Source organism: Vombatus ursinus, unplaced genomic scaffold, assembly GCF_900497805.2.
Source record: "Vombatus ursinus unplaced genomic scaffold, bare-nosed wombat genome assembly UNPS02014825.1, whole genome shotgun sequence".
Taxonomy (NCBI): Eukaryota; Metazoa; Chordata; class Mammalia; order Diprotodontia; family Vombatidae; genus Vombatus; species Vombatus ursinus.
The window spans coordinates 4,307,912-4,325,652 of record NW_020954603.1 but is presented as its reverse complement, the minus strand read 5'-3'; the positions used below and the strand labels follow the sequence as shown (position 1 = coordinate 4,325,652).

The following is a 17,741-nucleotide window of genomic DNA, read 5'->3' as shown; positions in this document are numbered from 1 at the left end:
GTGGTACATAGAAGGCATACTTTAAAAGCTGAAAGAAATCTTAGAGGACCCCAAACCTGGAAAGCTCCGACTGAAGGCACTTGGAACGACATATTCTAAAGAATATGTTAAGGCAGAGTACATTCGAACCAGGTACTCGGAATCTTCCAGCTAGGGGTGGAGAGATCCAAACGCTCGCAGTTGGAGGGGCTTAACTTAGCAGAGCGCCGACTGCCCGCGGCAGAAAGGGCTCAGGTCTGCGGGTCCCACCTCCTTATTTTACAGTCGAGCAAGCAGGTCCAACGAGGCGAAAGGCCTTGCGCATGGTCACCCCGTGGCTATCCAGCCCGGTCTCCTGCCCCTCCGCCCCAGGGTCCTTCTCCACCTCCCCCCCCCCCCCCCCCCCCCCCCAGGCCTCTGAGTCAAGTCAACCGGGCGGGGGTTTGTTTTCTCTCGTCCCGTTGCAGACAGGAGTGGAAGGCTGGCCTCGATGGAGCTGCGCTCGGAGCTGCCCAGCGTGCCCTCGGCTGCCGGGCCCCCGGTGGCGCCGGGCTCCGTGGCGTCCGTGGCGTCCGTGGCGGCGGCCGCTGCAGCGGCAGCGTCGCTGCCGGTGAGCGTGGCAGGCGGCCTGCTGCGGGCGCCACCCCTGCTGCTGCGGGCGGCCGAGAAGTACCCGCGCACGCCCAAGTGCGCGCGGTGCCGCAACCACGGTGTGGTGTCGGCGCTCAAGGGTCACAAGCGCTACTGCCGCTGGAAAGACTGCCTGTGCGCCAAGTGCACCCTCATCGCCGAGCGCCAGCGGGTCATGGCCGCGCAGGTGGCTCTGCGCCGGCAGCAGGCGCAGGAGGAGAACGAGGCCCGAGAGCTGCAGCTGCTCTACGGCACGGCCGAGGGCCTCGCCTTGGCCGCGGCCAACGGCATCATCCCGCCGCGGCCCGCCTACGAGGTCTTCGGCACCGTGTGCCCCGACGGCGCGAGCGGGGCCGGCCAGGGGCCGGGGCCGGGCTCGGGCTCGGGGGGCGCTGGAGCGGGAGCCGCAGCAGGAGGCACAGGTGAAGAGAACGGCAATGGGGGAGGGGGGCAGTGCTGGGGACCCCGGGCTGGGGCGGGCGTGGGAGGTGGGGAGGGCTTCTCCCTGCTCGGGATCAGCTCTTGCCTGTCCCCTGTTTACAAAACTTTCCCCTTCTCTTCGGCCTCTTCCTGCTGTTCGCTCGTTGTCTCTTGACTCCCTCGAGAGTTTGAACGCCCCTTTTCTCGGATCTCTCTCTCCTTCGCTCCCTTCCTCTCTCCCTCCTCCACTTTCTCTTTGCTCTTTCCCTTCTTTCCTGCCTCTCCTCACTTGTTTATACTGGGGCTCTCTTTTTTGGCGTTTTCACGTCCCTTCTTGCGCTCCTGTCTCCGGGGCCCCTTTCCTGATTCGCCCGGTTCCCGCAGCCCCACCGAGCTACTTTTTCCTGTTCCTCCCTCCTTTCTCTAGTCTGTTTTCTTCTTCTCTTGCTCCGTCATCCCAAATCCGGTTCAGCTTTCCCTTCCTCTCCCTCTCTTCTTTATACCTTTACCTTTCGCCTCCAATGTTATTTCCCTTCCTCGTGCTCCTCCCTTTTCCTCTTTTTAAATACTTCTTTGTACTTAAAAGCTAGAAGAAGTCTTAGAGGACCCCAAACCTGGAAAACTCGGTCTGGAAATTCCAGCTTCTCCCTTCTAGTTCTCACGGCTTTGCTATTTTTTTCCTTTTCTTTTTCCTTTTTCCATTTATAGTTGGTCTCTCCTGGAGACTTTCCACTCTCTTCTCTCTCCTGCTCTCTCTGATTTCTCTGTCTTTTTTTTTTAAACCCACTTCTTCTTATTACGAGCTCCTCTTTTCCTTTTTGTCTCTCTGTTCTCTCCATTGCTTTTTTCTAATTCTCCTAATGTCTCACGTCCTCAGCGATGTCGTTTCTTTCCTCTCTTCATTCCCTCCCCGGGCTCTTTTTTTTTGCTTTATTCCCTTTTACACCCTTACTTCTCTTTCTCACCTTTCCCTCTCATTCGTCCCTCCTCTTCACTCCTCTTTCTCCCCCTTTCCTTCTCTCCCGGGATTCTCCCTTCCCCCCTTTTAATCTCTACTCTGACATTTTCTTCATCGTGGTTTCTTTTTCTTCCTCCCTTTTTAGGCCCCTGCCTCTTCTTTTTTCAGCGTTTCCTCTTTCCTTATTCGATTCTTTCGTCTTCCTCTTAATTTTCTTCTCTTTCTAGTTTCTTTTGTTTCTCCTTTATCTTTCCCCTTTTATTTCTTTTTTTCCCTTTCCATACTCTCCCACCTGCCTTCTCACCCCTTCCTAGGAGCAGTGAACTGAGTTCGGGACGATGAATTCTAGCCCAGACCTGGCCATTTAACTGGCTCTGTGATATTGGGGTTTTCACTTCCAGGAAGTGCTACTTTGTTAAAATTAGATATTTGGACTAGATTTAATTTTTTTTTCTAAAATAACGTGCTTTACAGAAACATTCAGACTTCTCTCACTTTCTTCTCCCCTCTTCCTGAACTTTCACATTTTTCTGTCTCTTTCCCAGATTTTGGGTAATTTCTCAACCTCCGCTTCCCACCTTTGCTCTCCTGTAGCTCAGGAAAGGAGAAAACCCGGTGGCTCAAATAGAGATCTAATTTGGTGGAGAGATCGGAAAGGAAGGGGGGAGGGGGCCTTTCATTCATCTCAGGGTCAGAGCCGCTCTGGTTGTCCTGTCGGCCTCTGGACCCGGTCTGGGAGGTTTTATTTCTTTTTTCCTTTTGACGTTGGTTTGGGGCGGGAGTTGGTGGGGGGGACACACAGGGGAGAAGCTTTTCAAAATCCTCGATCGATCTGGCTGCCTAGCCGAACCCCTTGACACCGAGAGGAACTGCAGCCCAGGTTTCTCCTATGCCACCCTTCCCCCTCATCTCACCCATCCTGGGGGTGGGCCACGGGAGAGTGCAGGTCAGAGATTTAGAGTATCCTAGGATTTCAAGTTGGAGGGGACATTAGAGAGATTTAATTCCCCTTCCTGGTTTCTCCGATGAAAAACTCTGAGGCTCCAGAAAGGAAGTTACTCGCCCAAGGTCATACGTACGTGTCCTATGAAAATGGCAGAAGCTAGAGTAGGGCAGACACAGCCAGGGCCCCCAGATCCTAGGGGGCAGGCACAGAAGGGAAGAGATGTGGAGAGGGCCAGGAGGAGTGGCAGTGAACCGGGTTGTCCACTCGATGGTGCAGAGGTGTAGGCAAGACGCCTGCTTAGTGTAGGGCAAGTGGGCCCCCTGGCAAAGGCCCTGACCTGCCCTCTCCGCCCCCACTTTTCTCTTCCCTCCCCAGAGGCCAAGCTACAGAAGTTTGACCTGTTTCCCAAAGGCCTGCTGCAGCCGGGAGGGGCGGGTTCCCCTCAGCCTCCTGGGGGAAAGCCGGTGTCCCCGGACGGGGCAGATTCGGCGCCCGGCACGTCATCTCCGGAGGCCCGGCCTGGCTCAGGTTCGGAGAACGGCGACGGTGACTCGTTCCTGGGCTCGCCGCAGTCCAAGACGCTGAAGGAAGGGGGTAGCGGAGGCGGCAGCGGCAGCGGCAGCGGCCCCGGCGGCCCCGGCGAGGACGACAGTCCTGGCTCCATCAGCCCTCTGGGCTCTGACTCGGGCTCCGAGGTTGACAAGGACGAGGCCACGGCATCTCCGCCGCCATCGGGCTCGGGCCCCGGGCCCCGGCAGCGGACGCCGCTGGACATCCTGACCCGGGTCTTTCCCAGCCACAAGCGCAGCGTGCTCGAGCTGGTGCTGCAGGGCTGCGGCGGGGACGTGGTGCAGGCCATCGAGCAGATCCTGAACCACCACCGCGGCGCCGCCGTGGCCGGGGGAGCAGCCGTGGCGGCCGGCGGCCCGGACAAGGGCCCAGACGAGGGCTGGACGGGGCGCGCCGACGGCGGCGCGGGCGCCCTGGGCGCCGCGCTGCAGCCCGGCCCGGCCGCCGCCCACCACCCGCACCACAGACCCTTGCTGGCCGGGGCCATGACCCCAGCCATTGGGACCCTGGGCAGCCGTTCGGCCTTCTCGCCGCTACAGCCCAACGCCAGCCACTTCGGCGCGGAGGCAGGCGCCTATCCTCTGGGCACGCCCTTGGGCCTGAGCCCGCTGCGCCTGGCTTACTCAGCGGCGGCGCACAGCCGCGGGCTGGCCTTCATGGCGCCCTACTCCACAGCCGGCCTCGTGCCCACGCTGGGCTTCCGGCCGCCCATGGACTACGCCTTCAGCGACCTCATGCGGGACCGCTCGGCCTCTGTGCACAAGGAACCCGTCTACAGCAACGGGGGCGGCCTCTACGGGCCCCTGGTTAACAACAACCCGGACAAGCAGTAGAGAGGGGCGCGGACCGAGGGGAGGTGCCTGGGGCACGGAGTGGGAGAGGAAGCCACGGCCTCCCCCCTCCCCCCCCGGCTTCGTGGCCCATTTCGGGCTGTGCGCCCTTGCAGCTGGTCCACCTTGGCTGGGAGGGAGGAAAGCTGGCGCTGCTCTGGAGGCGGGCTGGGGAGGTGTGGAGACTAAGGCGGGCTCGGTTCGGGGACGCGGCTGCCCTTGCTTGCCCGGACCCCTTCCCGAGGCAATCGACCCGAAGGTCTGCCAAAGGTCTGGGAGTGGGGGACGTGGGTATGGGACACAGCCCTTACATCGGGCCCGAGGCAGCGGGTTCGGGAGCCGCATCTCTGGCCTGATTAGAGGGCACTCTGGCTTCAGGAATGCTGGGCGCTCCGCGCTCTGGCTCTGAATGCCTGCACTCCCCGCCCAGACGGATCGCAGGTTGTCAGTCGGTCTCTCCCTACTCCCCTCTCTCTTCGCTTTTCGTTCGCTCTAACAAATATAAATCTAGGCTGAACAAACCTACTCCTAGCGCCGGGTTTAGTCCTTGGGAGAGGAGGTGTCAGGGCAGACCTCGCTCCGTCTGGTTCTCTGCTTCTGTCTCTGTCTCGGGTCTCTGTCTCTCCCGGTAGATCGGAGGACTACAGAACACCCGGCAGTGGGCTCCGAGCTGGCGCTTTCGTTGTTTCGGTTTTTGTCCCGACCCTCCCTCGTCGCTTACGGTCCCGAGCATGGCTATTTCATCTCTGGTGCATTGTGAGGTTTTACACGTGTATAAATATATCGGTACCTGATCTATACATATTCATATACATATATATATATATATACGAGCGAGTGTACGATGTTATAAATGGATTCTAAGTTATTAATTGTAATCTGTAGGTGAACTTGGTATTAACGTTTAAGAAAAAAAATAATTCCAGAAAGGAAAACAACCAAGACGATAAAATACAAAACAACGACAACCAAAGTTAGACAGGTCTCCTTGTACTTTTGAGGGCTAGAGATGCAGTCACTCCTTCCGTGTACCACGGAACCTCCCCCTCGACTCCTTCTCTTTCCCCTCCGGGGTAACCGGGAGCCACCTGGACCCTCAGCTCTTCTGCTGGGCTGCAAACGGATTCGTTGGCGGAAGCCCTGCCTCCCTTCCCCGGGCTAGGGTGGAAGAGGGGACCCAGGTTCCCTGTCTAGTCCAGAGCTAAGAACGTTGTGTCTTCTACGCACAGACATGTTAGAAATAAATGTTATTTTCCTCTTAAGACCTCCAAGGTCTGTCCTCCTCAGATCAAGAGAAAAAATGATTCCCCCAATCTACCTCCAAACTCCCGCTCCTTCTGGATGAGGAGGACTTTTTTTTTTAATAGACTGTTAAGGTCTTGATTGGGTCCTCCACCCCCTACCCCATGTAAATTAATAAAAAAGAGGAGGCCACCCCAGGGAGGCATTGCCCCCCAGCCTGGACTGAGAGCCCCCTTCCTCCCAGGCCCCTGTCTCTCTGTGCTCACCCCCAAAGAAGAATAAAGGAGCCCAAAAGTGTGGTTCTCCCCATCCCGAATGACTTTCTCCTCAATCCCCCAAGTTCCCTCCCCCAGCTATGGGTATTGGAGGTGGCCCCCGAGACTTCTCAGGGCTCGCGTCTTAACATTTGCGTCCAAGCTCCCCAGTAATTCTCTCTAGGTCTGGCTGGGGCTGGGGGGAGGGCTGGGGCGTGTTCAAACGCCCATACCGCAAAGAGGGCTGTAAGATGTCGGTCCCTTACACCTTAAATCTCAGGCTCAGCCTGTCCGGAATGGAGGTGACGGGAAAATCCTCGTGAGATCCTCCCCTGTCCCTTAAGAATTCTTATCAGAGTGCAGGCCAACCTGGGACAGGCTGGGAGAGAGCGGGCGGAAAGCCATAGCCACCAAGCGTACTCTGCGTCCAAACTCTCCCGAAATTAGCATCTCCCGAAAACCCGGGTCAGACCCACTTCCGCCACCTAAATCCTCATCTCAAGAAAAGGGAAATTGCCCGCGGTGTTAGAAAGATAACTCCCATAAAACTAGCATCGAACCTGATTCCACCCCACCGGGTCACTTGGGGATCAAGTCAGAGGTTGGAGGGTTTGAGCGCTCTCTGCACAATGCGGAGTGAGGAGGGGAGGACGCCTTCTGAGGCCGTGGGTGAGCATTAGGACTCTTCGCCTCCCTACCCTCTGCACCGGCATACTTACTAGCTCTCTCCTCTGTCTCTGTCAAATAATAGTTCTGTATTTCTCTGTGTCTCTGTGTCTCTTCTTGTCTATCTTTTCTTTCTCCCCGACTATCTCTGTTTCTGTCTCTATCTGTGTCTGTCTCTGTCTCTCTGTCTCTATCTCTGATTCTCTATGTCTGTCTCTGTCTCCCTTATCTCCGTCGGTGTGTCTCTGTCTCTGTCTCCCTCTGTCTCTCTCTCTGTCCCCCTGTCTCTCTCTCTGCCTCTGTCTGTCTCTGTCTCTCTATCTCTGTGTCTCTCTGTCTCTGTCTGTGTCTCTCTGTCTCTGTCTCTCTCTGTCTCTGTCTCTCTTTCTCTCTCTCTCCCTCCCTCTTTCTCCTTCTCTCTCCCTCTCATTGAGCAAGTCCCGACAGGAAGGCGGTGAAGAAGCTCTCCAGATCCTGCTCTGCCTATTCACCCCCGAGGGGAATAAGATCTTTTCCCTAACACAGGGAACCCGAGCCCAGGGATGAAACGCTCTGGCAGGGCCCAGGCCACTGGGCTCAGGGAAGGGGAACCTGAAGGGCCCAGAACGCTGGGCCCATGAAGCGGGGGTGGAGGGGCCAGGCAGCCGTCTGCAGCTCCCAGCCGAGAGCCGTGGAGCAGGATGCAGCGAGGCAGCCGAGGAGGCACGAACTCTAGGCCCTGGGCCCGGGAGGGAATGGGGCGTCTCTTGTGACCCCACTTGAGTGCGCAGGTGAAAGGAATGAAGACGATCGAAAACCCGAAGCAGCAGCAAGGAGCCGGCACCCTGCTCTCAGCCAAAGTTGGTTGTCATGGAAACCTAATTCCCCGCCCCCCCCCCCCTTACCCCGGCCCTTCCCGGCTGGGCCCAGGCCGGGCCCCAGCCCGCTTCTCCGAGCTTGGCAGAAAGGGCCCTGTTTACCTCCTCACTACCCCGATCCCTGGCTAAACATTTGCTCAGATTCTCTGCGCCCCGGAATCGAGCCCAGACCGGGTGAGAGGAAGCCACGGGCTTCCTCCTTGAGCCTGTGCATGGACCCGGCTTCGCAGAAGACGAATTCCCCTTCCACTTATGCAAAAGAAACAAACAAAAAAACAAACAAACAAGCAAACAACAAAAAGACCCAGCCCAAACGGGACCACCTTTCATTTCCCCTGCACTTTCTGCCCATTCCAGAGAACCCAAGCAGAGAGCTGTCTGTGAGAAAACCTGAGGGCTCGTCTGGTCCAAAGCCGCCTTTGCTAAGCACTCAGCGAAGGTGGAGAGAGAAAGGGCCTTGTTAAGATCCCACAGTCGATTAGAGGCAGGATTAGAACCCTTGGGTTCCTGACTCCCAGGCCAATGCTCTTAGAACTGGTTCAGCCCTTGTCATCCTTCCCTCCTTCCCCACTCCCCCCTCCAAAAACAGAGCAGCTTCCCCCACCCCAACCCACCAAAGGTCACCACAGACCAAGTCAACATGCTAAGGTAAACTTTTTGGGGCGGCTCAGGTTCCAGGGCGGAGGGTGTAACTTAATAGCACTACAGTAAAACGGTTTAATAAAGGAGGGCTTTAATGGGGAGCTAATTTGATTGAGCTGCCTAATTCCACTTTAATTGGAAAGGGGGTTTGTCTGTTTGGTTATAAAGTGCCAGGGTGACGGCAGAATGGAGAGGAAAGGAGAGGGAAATGGCAGAGAGGGAGGGAGGGAAGCCGAGAGACAGATACTGGGAGGAAGCAGAGGAGAGAGAAGGGCCTCATGCCTGGCAGAGGGAGAAAGGGAAGGGGGAGAGAGAGTCAGGGAGATGAAGAGACAAATACTGGGAGAGAAAGACAAGGGGGAGAATGGACAGAGAGGGAGAGAGGGCAGCAAATCAGGAAGACAGGTAGAAAGAGGAGGGAACCAAAGAAAGGGGGGCCAGACAGAAAAGGCCAGAGAAGACAAGACAGAAGGCCAGGCGAAGATGTCAGAGACAGGGAGGAAGGAGGTGGAAAGAAGAGACTTGAGTGGAACAAACTTTGCCTTCCCTCCTCCCCACTTTCTCCACCCTGGCTCCTGAGTGCTTCAGCGCCTGAGGCTCCTTCACCTAAGGAGTTTCCTGCCTGCCCCCAATCTCCGCATCTGGAAAAGAGACCAAAAAAAAAAAAACCAAACCAGTGCCCGCTCTTCTAAGCCTTGCTGCCCACTGGGAAGGAGGAAGCTTCTGGCACTGGGGTCTAGCCGGGCTGCTGGAGCCAGAGGAGGTCTGTGCTGCTCAACTGTGTACGTAGACCTCAGCCTAGCCCTGGCCTGCATTCCCTGGAGGCCTTCCCCCCCCCCCCTCCTTGTCCCTATCCAGCAGCTGCTGTTTCCTTTGAGCTTTACAGGCTCTGAAAGACCCAAGGAGAAAGTTGCTCACTCCTTGGGCAGAGTAGGGGGACCAGAGGATTGAGCCACAGAAGGTCTGAGTTCAAATCCTACTGACTCATCAGTGTAATTTTATTTAAGTCAACACAACTTCTCTGGTCTGTTTCCTCTTTCCTAAAATAGGGACAATAACAAATTTCCTGGGTGTCTTACCTGGCAACAAAGGGTTATATTTAGTACACTTAAAGCTACCTAGAACCTGGGGCTCTCCAGCTGGTATCCAACTTCAGGGGGCCCCTACCTCACACATGTCCTTGGAATCATTAGGGTTTGGAATGCCATTGACACCTGAAAAATCACTTCCCTTTCATGAAGTTATAGATGGTAAGAAATGGAGAGGACTTGACTTTCCAGATGATCTAGGAAACAAGGTCTTAGGTGCAGAGCTGATAACTCCCCACCCTTTTATGGGGGTCACTCTGCTGAGCCTCAGTTTCCATGAGAGGTTCTTTTAAAATATATTGTCTTCCATTGGCAGGAAGAGGAGGGCAAGTCCTCAAGGGAAGGCTTGGGAGCTCTTTAAGGTCCCTTCCAGCCAAATGTCTGGCCTGAGAGATCTATCCCAGCTCCTCCCCCAGTCATTGAATGGATTGGCAAGAACCAGTCCTAGCCCTGACCCACCTGGGCTGGAACCGGTCAGGGCAGTGCCAGCCCTGCTAGTGGAGAGGTAACTCAGTAGCCTCAGCCCCCTGTCCCAGACCCTGTCTCCTTTCCTTCCCCCCTCCCCATCTCCTGGCCTCAGTTCTGGGCTCAGGGACCCTGAGGCCCAGTCAGGGCTGAGAAGTGAGAGAGCTGAGTTCTGCTTCCTCCTCGGCCACTAACTGCCTTACAGTGTGATCTTGGGCAAGTAAGTGGCTTTCCCTTTCCTCAGGGCCTCAGTGTCCCCATCTGTAAAACGAAGGTGATTGGAGGGGATGAGTAGAAGGGGGGAAAAGGCAGATCTTCATGAAAATAATTTTTAAAAATTTAAATAAAAAAATTAAATGTTTTGCAAACCTTGAAGCCCTATAAAATAAAATGAAAAGGATTGGATTAGATTATCTCTAAGCCACATCTTACAAGTTATTTTTACTCTTCTCCAGCTCATCTAAGAGCCAGGAATAGGGGAGGGTGGCCTATTAAAGGAGGTGGGTCTGAACTCCTTCCTTACCCAAAACATCTACCTAGTTCCACCTTTCCAGCTCCTCTATTCCCTCCTCTCCTTCCCTTGCCCAAGACAGGGAGGCACGAGGAAAGTCAGGGTCAATCTCACCTCCCCTCTTTCCTCTTTGCAGCCAGGTTACTTCAGTGGAGCGGAGGGCAGAGGACTTGTGAAGGGGCTGAGCCCGGGCACCACGAACCTCCCTCCCCTCCCCCCTGCTTTGGAGTTTGGTCCTCAGCTTCCCCCACCCTCCCACCCAGAGCTAAAGAAGGGGCCAGAATGAGGAAAGGGGAAATGGATTAGAAGGGGGGAGGAAGAGGAGAAGGAAAAAGAGGAGGAGGAAAATGAGGAGAGATGACACAAGAGGAGAAGAAGTAGGAGGTCATAAGGATAAGGGAGAAGAAGAGAGAGAAGAGGAGAGGGTGACTAGGAAGAGGAAAAGAGAGGGAACAGAGGGAGGAAGAGGAGAAGGAGGACATAACCACATACCAATCTTGGTATAATGGGTTTGTAAGGTAAAGTGGATTTTTCTTAGGCACAGTATTTTTCTGAGAACTATAAAGTTTATAAAGTGCATTTAAAAAGAATTGCAGGCACCATCAAAAATAGCAAATCTTTTGACTGAATTAGACAGAATATAACAAGCATAATATTTTGGAAAGCTGTGGGAAAAAGCAAGATCTTGGTTTTGTGGTAATATCTATACGCCCTTTAAAACAGCTCCATATTCTTAGGTATTATTTGTTATAGGTATATTTGTTAAGCTCTAAAGGGGAAGGAGGAAAAGGAAGGGGAGAAAGAAGAGGACATGTGAGGAGGCAGAAGGAAGAGGAGCAGAAAAAAAGGGAAAGAGAAGGAGGGAGTGTTCAGGAGGAAGAGGAGAGGGAAGTGAGGACGAGGGTGGGATGGAGAAAGGAGAGAGGAAGGAGGAGAGAGAAAGAACAGGACAAAAGCCCTAGAAATCCACCTAGGGATCTGGAATGTGCCGAGCAGAGAGGAGGAGAGGAAGGAGAGAGAGCAGTTGTGGGGCTCTGGATTAGGAGATCCAAGCTGGCTCGTGGAAAAGGAAGGAATAGGAATCCCCCTCCCACCCAGGCTGAATCCCATGGGATTCAGGGGTCAGGGAAATTGAGAAACTAGTGAAAGCTGAACGTCCTAGAGGCTGCGCCCCTCAGAGCCCCAGGCTCATGACTGGGAAGCCTACCGGTACCAAGGCTCCTAAGCTAAGGCCCAGGGATGGCTTCATTCCAAAGGCACAGACTGGTCTGGTCTTCTTTCCCAGGCTTCCTCTGCCAAACAGGAAGCTCCTGATGGCTTAGGTATTGGGGAACTTTACCCACATTTCCATGAGAGCACTACTTTTACTCTCAGTACCCAAAGTGGGGATGTGGAATTTTAAAAAATCAATAAAACCTCCTATATAACCTACATTTAAATTTTTCCCCAGCATTCCAAAAACTAAAATGAAAATGTGGAGCAGAAACTGCAGAAGTTCAGGAAGACAAGCTGAAGACAGATCACTTCAATGTGAGGGGAGGCCCTGTTTCCAGCCTTTGGAGTTTCCTAGTCTTAGAACAAGTCTGGTTCCTAGGCATTTGCCAGAAACAGTGCTTCTTCTACCTCCATTTGTTGAAATCCCAGCTTAGGTGTTACTTCCTCCCAGAAGCCTTCCATGATTCTCTTTCCCTCCCCTGCTCCCTCTTCATGCAAATTGGAAATGATTTCTTCCTCTGCTTTTTTTTTTTTTTTCTATTCCTCCCTGGCAGGAGGAGCAATATGGTATAGTGGATTTGGAATCAAACCCTGGATTCAAATACGGTCCCTATATACTTTTAGGCAAGACACTTAACTTCCCTGGGCCTCAGTTTCCCCGTCTATTGAATGAGGAGGGTTGGATGAGATGATCTCTGAAGACCTTTCCAGCTCTAAATCTATGATCCAGGGACTCATTTTAATCATATCCTGTCTTGTAATATGTTACCTGTGACCTCATCTCCCTTCTAGACCGTGAGTTCCTCGAGGTCAGGGGTCACATCTTAATCATCTTTGTATAACTCCTAACCCATAACTTAGGGCCCTGAATGTAGGAAATGCTTAATTTACATATGTATTTGTCAAGTTGAATTGAGTTGTTTTAATAGATAGCCTAGTCCTTTTGTCCTCACTCACCAGGCAGGCTCACTGTGATGTCCCTGGGGTGGTATACACTGGAGTTGAAGAAGCCAGTGATTACACAGTCAGTGTTCGTCAATCTCATCTACTCTAGAGGCCAAGGCACATCCTTGTCCACGTAACTTTGTATAGGAAGGGGCTGTGTTTGTCCATAATAAGATCGCTCACGGAAGCTCAGACTCGGAAAGGACTGGGAAGCATCTAAGGCTACCGGACATGAGTTGGAATCCCTCTGTAACACGTCTGACTCCTGGGTCCTCCAGCTTCTGCAGGCAGCCCTCCAGCGAAGGGGAGCCCAAGGCTCTCTGGGCAGCACCTCCAGCTCTTGGACAGCTCTCATGATTAGGTGGTATTTCCTGACATCGAACCTAAAATTGCTTCTTTGCAAATGTCCCCTATTCCACCTGATCCTTTCCTTTGGGGCCGAACAGGACAAGTCTGGTCCTACTTCTCCAAGGCAACACTCCATATACTTGGAGACAGCTCTCATGTCACCCCTTTGTGGTACAGCCTTGAGGCTCTCCACAATTCTGAGCGTCCTTCTCTGAACAGGTTCCAGCTTACCACCGTCCTTCCTAAGCCAGGGTGTTCAGAATTGAATATGACACTCCAGATGTGGTCTGACCATGGCAGAGGACAGCAGGACTACCACCTTCTTTATTTTGGGCACTGCTTCCTTTTTTTCTTTATCACATCTTATTTGTTTAAATTAACAAGCATCTCTTTTCTCCCCCTCCTCTTACTGAAAAGGAAAAAAAGAAAAAAAAACACACACAAATGGGGTAGGGGAAGGGAATAAGCATTATTAATCTCCCACTGTGAGTCAGTCATTGTACTAAGCACTTTAAAAACATTAGCTCATTTAATCCTTACAAAAGGCCTGGGAGGTACATGCTATTATTATTCCCATTTTACAGCTGAGGAAACTGAGGCAAACATAGGTTAAGTGACTTGCCCAGGGTCAATCTGCTAGTAAGTGTCTGAGGTGGGAAATAAAATAAATACTTTTCCTGACTCCAGACTCAGTGATCTTGACTCTCTGTGTGTATACATACATACATACATACATACATACATACATACATGTGTGTGCTTACATAGTCCAGCAAAACAAATTCCTACATTGGCCAATTCCAAAAATATATCCCATTCTGCATCTTGAACCCATCACCTCTCTGTCAGAGGATGGGTAGCATGCTTTATCACTGATCCTCTACAGTTATGATCAGACTTTGAAACGGCCCCTTCCAGGAGTCTAGGATTACATAGCCTTTTGTGGCTACAGATCATACCATTGACTCATAGGAAGCCTACAGTCTACAAACCCCCTGGAACTCTTTTGTCTGAACTGTTATCTAGACATATCTCCCCCATTTGCACTTGAATAATTGACTTTTTGATCCAGCAGAGGACTTTACATTTTATCTTTATTAAATTTCCTTTTATTAGACTTGGCCCTTTGTCCCAGCTTGTCAAGATAGCTTCAATCCTCAATTTGTCATCTAGCATTCCTATCAGCAAATTTGATTGGCATATGCCACCATTCCAATATTATTCATTGCAGACATGTGTGCAGTACACCGCTCTATATAGATCATCTCATTTGATCCCGAGGTGGTGCCATAGTGCACAGAGCACTAGGCCTAGAATCAGGAAGACCAGAGTTCAAATCCAGCCTCAGATGTAATAACTGTGTGATTCTGGGCAAGTCACTTAACCTCTGTCTGTCTCAGTTCCCACAGTAATTATAATACCTACCTCCTAAAGTTGTTGTGAGGATCAAATGAAGTGTTTGGCACATAGTAGGGCAATATGTAAATATTAGCTATTATCTGTTATTATTAAAATCATCATCACAACAACTCTGTGGGAAAGGTACTACAGATATTATTTCTATTTGGTAGATGGAGAAAATGAATTTCAGAGAGATTAAGTGACCTATTCATTATCACACAGTTGATAAAGATATGAGGCAGGATTCAAATCCAGGTCTCTGGCAGCTAGGTGGCTGGCATCTGGAAAGAGTACTGATTTTTCTTTGGATCCAGTCATTCAGGTGTTGTAGTTCAGGCATTTCAGTTGCATCTGACTCTTGGTGACCCCATTTGGGGTTTTCTTGGCAAAGATACTGTAGTGGTTTGCCATTTCCTCCTCCAACTCAGGCAAACAGGGTTAAGTGACTTGCCCGTGGTCACATAGCTAATAAGTGTCTGAAGTTGGATTTGAATTCAGGTCTTCCTGGCTCCAGGGCTGATACACTACCCACTGTAGCACTACCTAGCTGCCAGCAGAAGTTATTCTCTGCCTAAGGGAAACTTCATTGATGGCCCCACAAAATAGAGAGATAGACCTAATGCAAAGAGACTTCTAGAAGTTATGAGTGACCTGCCTTTGCCATGAGTGTTCTAAATTTGATCCTGATTGGCCATGGATTCTGTATGTACTTGTGGGAGAGTACGTTATAATCTTTTTTGGGGGGGGTTATAGCAACTATTTTTACTATACCACCTTAGTAAATGTCCCATTCTAAAAACTCATTAAACCTGGTTAATAATAATAATAATTTAACATTGATATAGTACTTTACAAATATGATTTCATTCAGTTCTCACAACAATCCTGGGATGGAGGTGCTATTATTACCCCCATTTTACAGATATAGAAACTGAGGTAAACAGAGGTAACATAACTTACCCAGGGTCACACAGGTAGTAAGCGTCTGAGACCAGATTTGAACTTAGGTCTTCCTGACTCTAGGTTCAGCATTCTATCCACTGTGTTACCTAGCTGTCTATTTTGTTTTAATTTAAAAACTTTTATTTTCGTTCCAAATTTTCTCCCTTCCTCTACCCCAAGCTGTCTAACTGATATCGATAATCATGGGGTCAAACACACAGGTGGAAACTTATGAGTTAAAATACTACAAAAGCATCCCTTCCTTGCCTCTCCAGGTGTGCTACATCTGGGAAGGGGGAAATCACAGCCACATCACCCCACCCCCCAAGACTCAGCCTGCCAGTGTGAGTGGAAGTTAGGAGAGTTCTGATCCTGGTTCATCCCTCTGGGGTCAAACTGAACGAGTCTAAACCCTCCTTCCTGTCCCAGCTCTTCAGGTGTCTGCTTTATGTAGTTTTGATTGGTTATTAGGTCCTTTACACGATCTTATCTGCTCCCATAATCACCCTAGACTGAGACCTGACATTGATCCCAGACTGACCCCAGATCCTGGCCATTCATTTATTTCTTCATTCATGAAGAACGTACCAGGCATTTATGCTTAGAGACTGTAGACCTAATGCTGGCTTAGACGGAGCCCTCACCTCAGACAGCAAGACTGTAAGCAATTATTAAAAAAAAAGAACTTAAAAAAAGTTAACGACCTCAAGGTTCCGGTTGAATTATTTTGATCTTTTTTTGAGGCGATGAAAGCATTGTCTTCACAGGAATCTACATTTCCTTGTTTTATCCTTGATGGAAGAGGAGGAAAGCTAGATAGCCAAAGACTAGTTGGTTTTCTCCAATAGAGTGTCCCAGGGATCTATGTTTGACCCAATACTTTTATATTTTTATTAGTGACTTTAATAAAAACGTTAGATGTCATGTTTGTCACACTTGCTGATGACACAGAGGATGGATAGCTAAAGTCCTAGATGAGAGTCAAGATCCAAGAAGACTTCTTCAAGCTAGAATGATGACCTAGTAAGATGAATTTTAATAGGGACGAATGGAAAATCTTGGGTTCAAATAATCAACTTCCTAAGTACAAGATGAGGGAGACATTTCTAGAAAGAAGCTAATCTGAAAAAGGTCTGGGGGTTTCAGTGGACTGCAAGTTCAGTATGAGTCAACAGGGTTATATGGCAACCAATCAATCAATGAGTATTTATTAAGTGCCTACTATGGGCCAGTCACTGTGCAAGAATTGGGGATACAGTTACAAAAAATGAAACAATCCATACTTACAATGAGCTTACATTCTAATGGGGGAGATCAGTACATATAAAAATATAAATATAAAATCATAATTGGTGATCTGGGACTGGGGAGAGAGAGGAGGGGAGGGAGGGAGAAAGAGAGAGAGAGAGAGAGAGTAGGGCTGGATAGATAGGTCTGGGAATCAATTGCATAAAGATGATAGTTAACTCAAGAGAGCTGATGAGGTCACCAAGAAAGAGAGTAAAGAGGTGGAAGAGGGCCCAGGGTAGACCCTTGGGGAAATGGTGAGCCAGCAAGAGACTGAGAATGATCATTCCGACTGTGAGGAGGCCGACTAGGAGAAAGATGCAGAGAGGGGGTCAACAGCTGTCAAAAGCAGCAGAGAGACTGAGAAGGAAGGGAACTGAACAAAGACCGCAAAATCAGGAGACTAGGAGAGCAAAGGTGACCTCAGGGTGGCATCAGAGATATGGAGGTGACAGTCCTGTGTCCCCTGCCTTGGTCAGGCCATGGCTGAGGTGCCTGGTGCTCACTTCTGGATGCTACGCTTTGGGAAGGACAGGGACAAGCTAAAAGGTCTGGGGTGGGGGGCAAGCAGGGTCAGGAAGAGCCTGGAGTCTGTGTCTTTGAAGGGACTAAGGACATTTAGTGTGGAGAAGGGATGATTTGGGGGAAGATGGATTAACTGTCTGCATGCCAGTTTTTGAAGATTTCCACCTCATACACACACCGGGCCTCTTTACATAAACAAACTAGTCATCGGATCAAGTCAATTCCTGGCTCTCTCCTCCCAGTGAAAGAAAAATCCGGCCTGGGTGCAGAGCCCTTGGCTGGAAAGGGGGATGGGGATGTGATTAGGAACATTCTAATCCACTTTCCCCTAGTGCACTTACACTAACACTGCTGGGCACAGAGAATCAAATTGCTTTCACATGGAAGGTGGATTTGATTGGCTCTCCTTGACCGAGGGAGGACTAATAGTGCAGATTTCTGTTCCTGGCGAGGGAAAGCTTCCTAGTAACTCGAGCTGGGGGAAGCGGCCTGGGCTGCTTGCCTGAGGGAGGTGGTGAGTTCACCCTCCTTGGGAAGGATGATGGCTTGTTGGGGACATTGTAAAGAGATTCTTTGGAAGGTCTGAGTTTCTGTGATGCTGGGACTCTTATTTGTGAAGCCTCACATGACCTCTGGGATGGAGGCTTGCCTTATGGACAAGAAAGGCATTGCTGAGCATAGAGCTGTCATGAAAAGTGCCACAAGTTTGTAGGAAAGTCCCACCTCCTCCATGGAGGCCTCCCAGATTTCTCCAGGCTACTTTATCCTTCCTTGTCTCTGAACTCCAGAGGTATATCATGTCTGTCCCACTGTCTTCATTGCGATTTATCTGTTTGTTTTTTTTCTGTGGATGCACCTCACCTGGGGGCAGTGGGGAAGAAGGCTATAAATCTACCACAGGCTGGCCCGGATGGAGCACCCTCTGGGAGATGCTTACAAGATCTCCCAAGAGGAAAAGAGAAGCCAATTCCAGAAGGAATGGAAGGCAAGAACTCTTTGGCTGCCTGTTGAGATGCTAGG

General features: G+C 51.0%; 1 protein-coding gene across 1 annotated transcript; it reads left to right on the top strand.

The window, feature by feature from the left end:
* Positions 1 to 469: 469 nt before the first annotated feature.
* Positions 470 to 4,336, top strand: DMRTA2 (DMRT like family A2). Its single transcript, XM_027837941.1, has 2 exons — positions 470 to 1,031; positions 3,309 to 4,336. The coding sequence occupies exons 1-2, from the start codon at positions 470 to 472 to the stop codon at positions 4,334 to 4,336; spliced, it is 1,590 nt and encodes a 529-aa protein (XP_027693742.1).
* Positions 4,337 to 17,741: the final 13,405 nt, after the last annotated feature.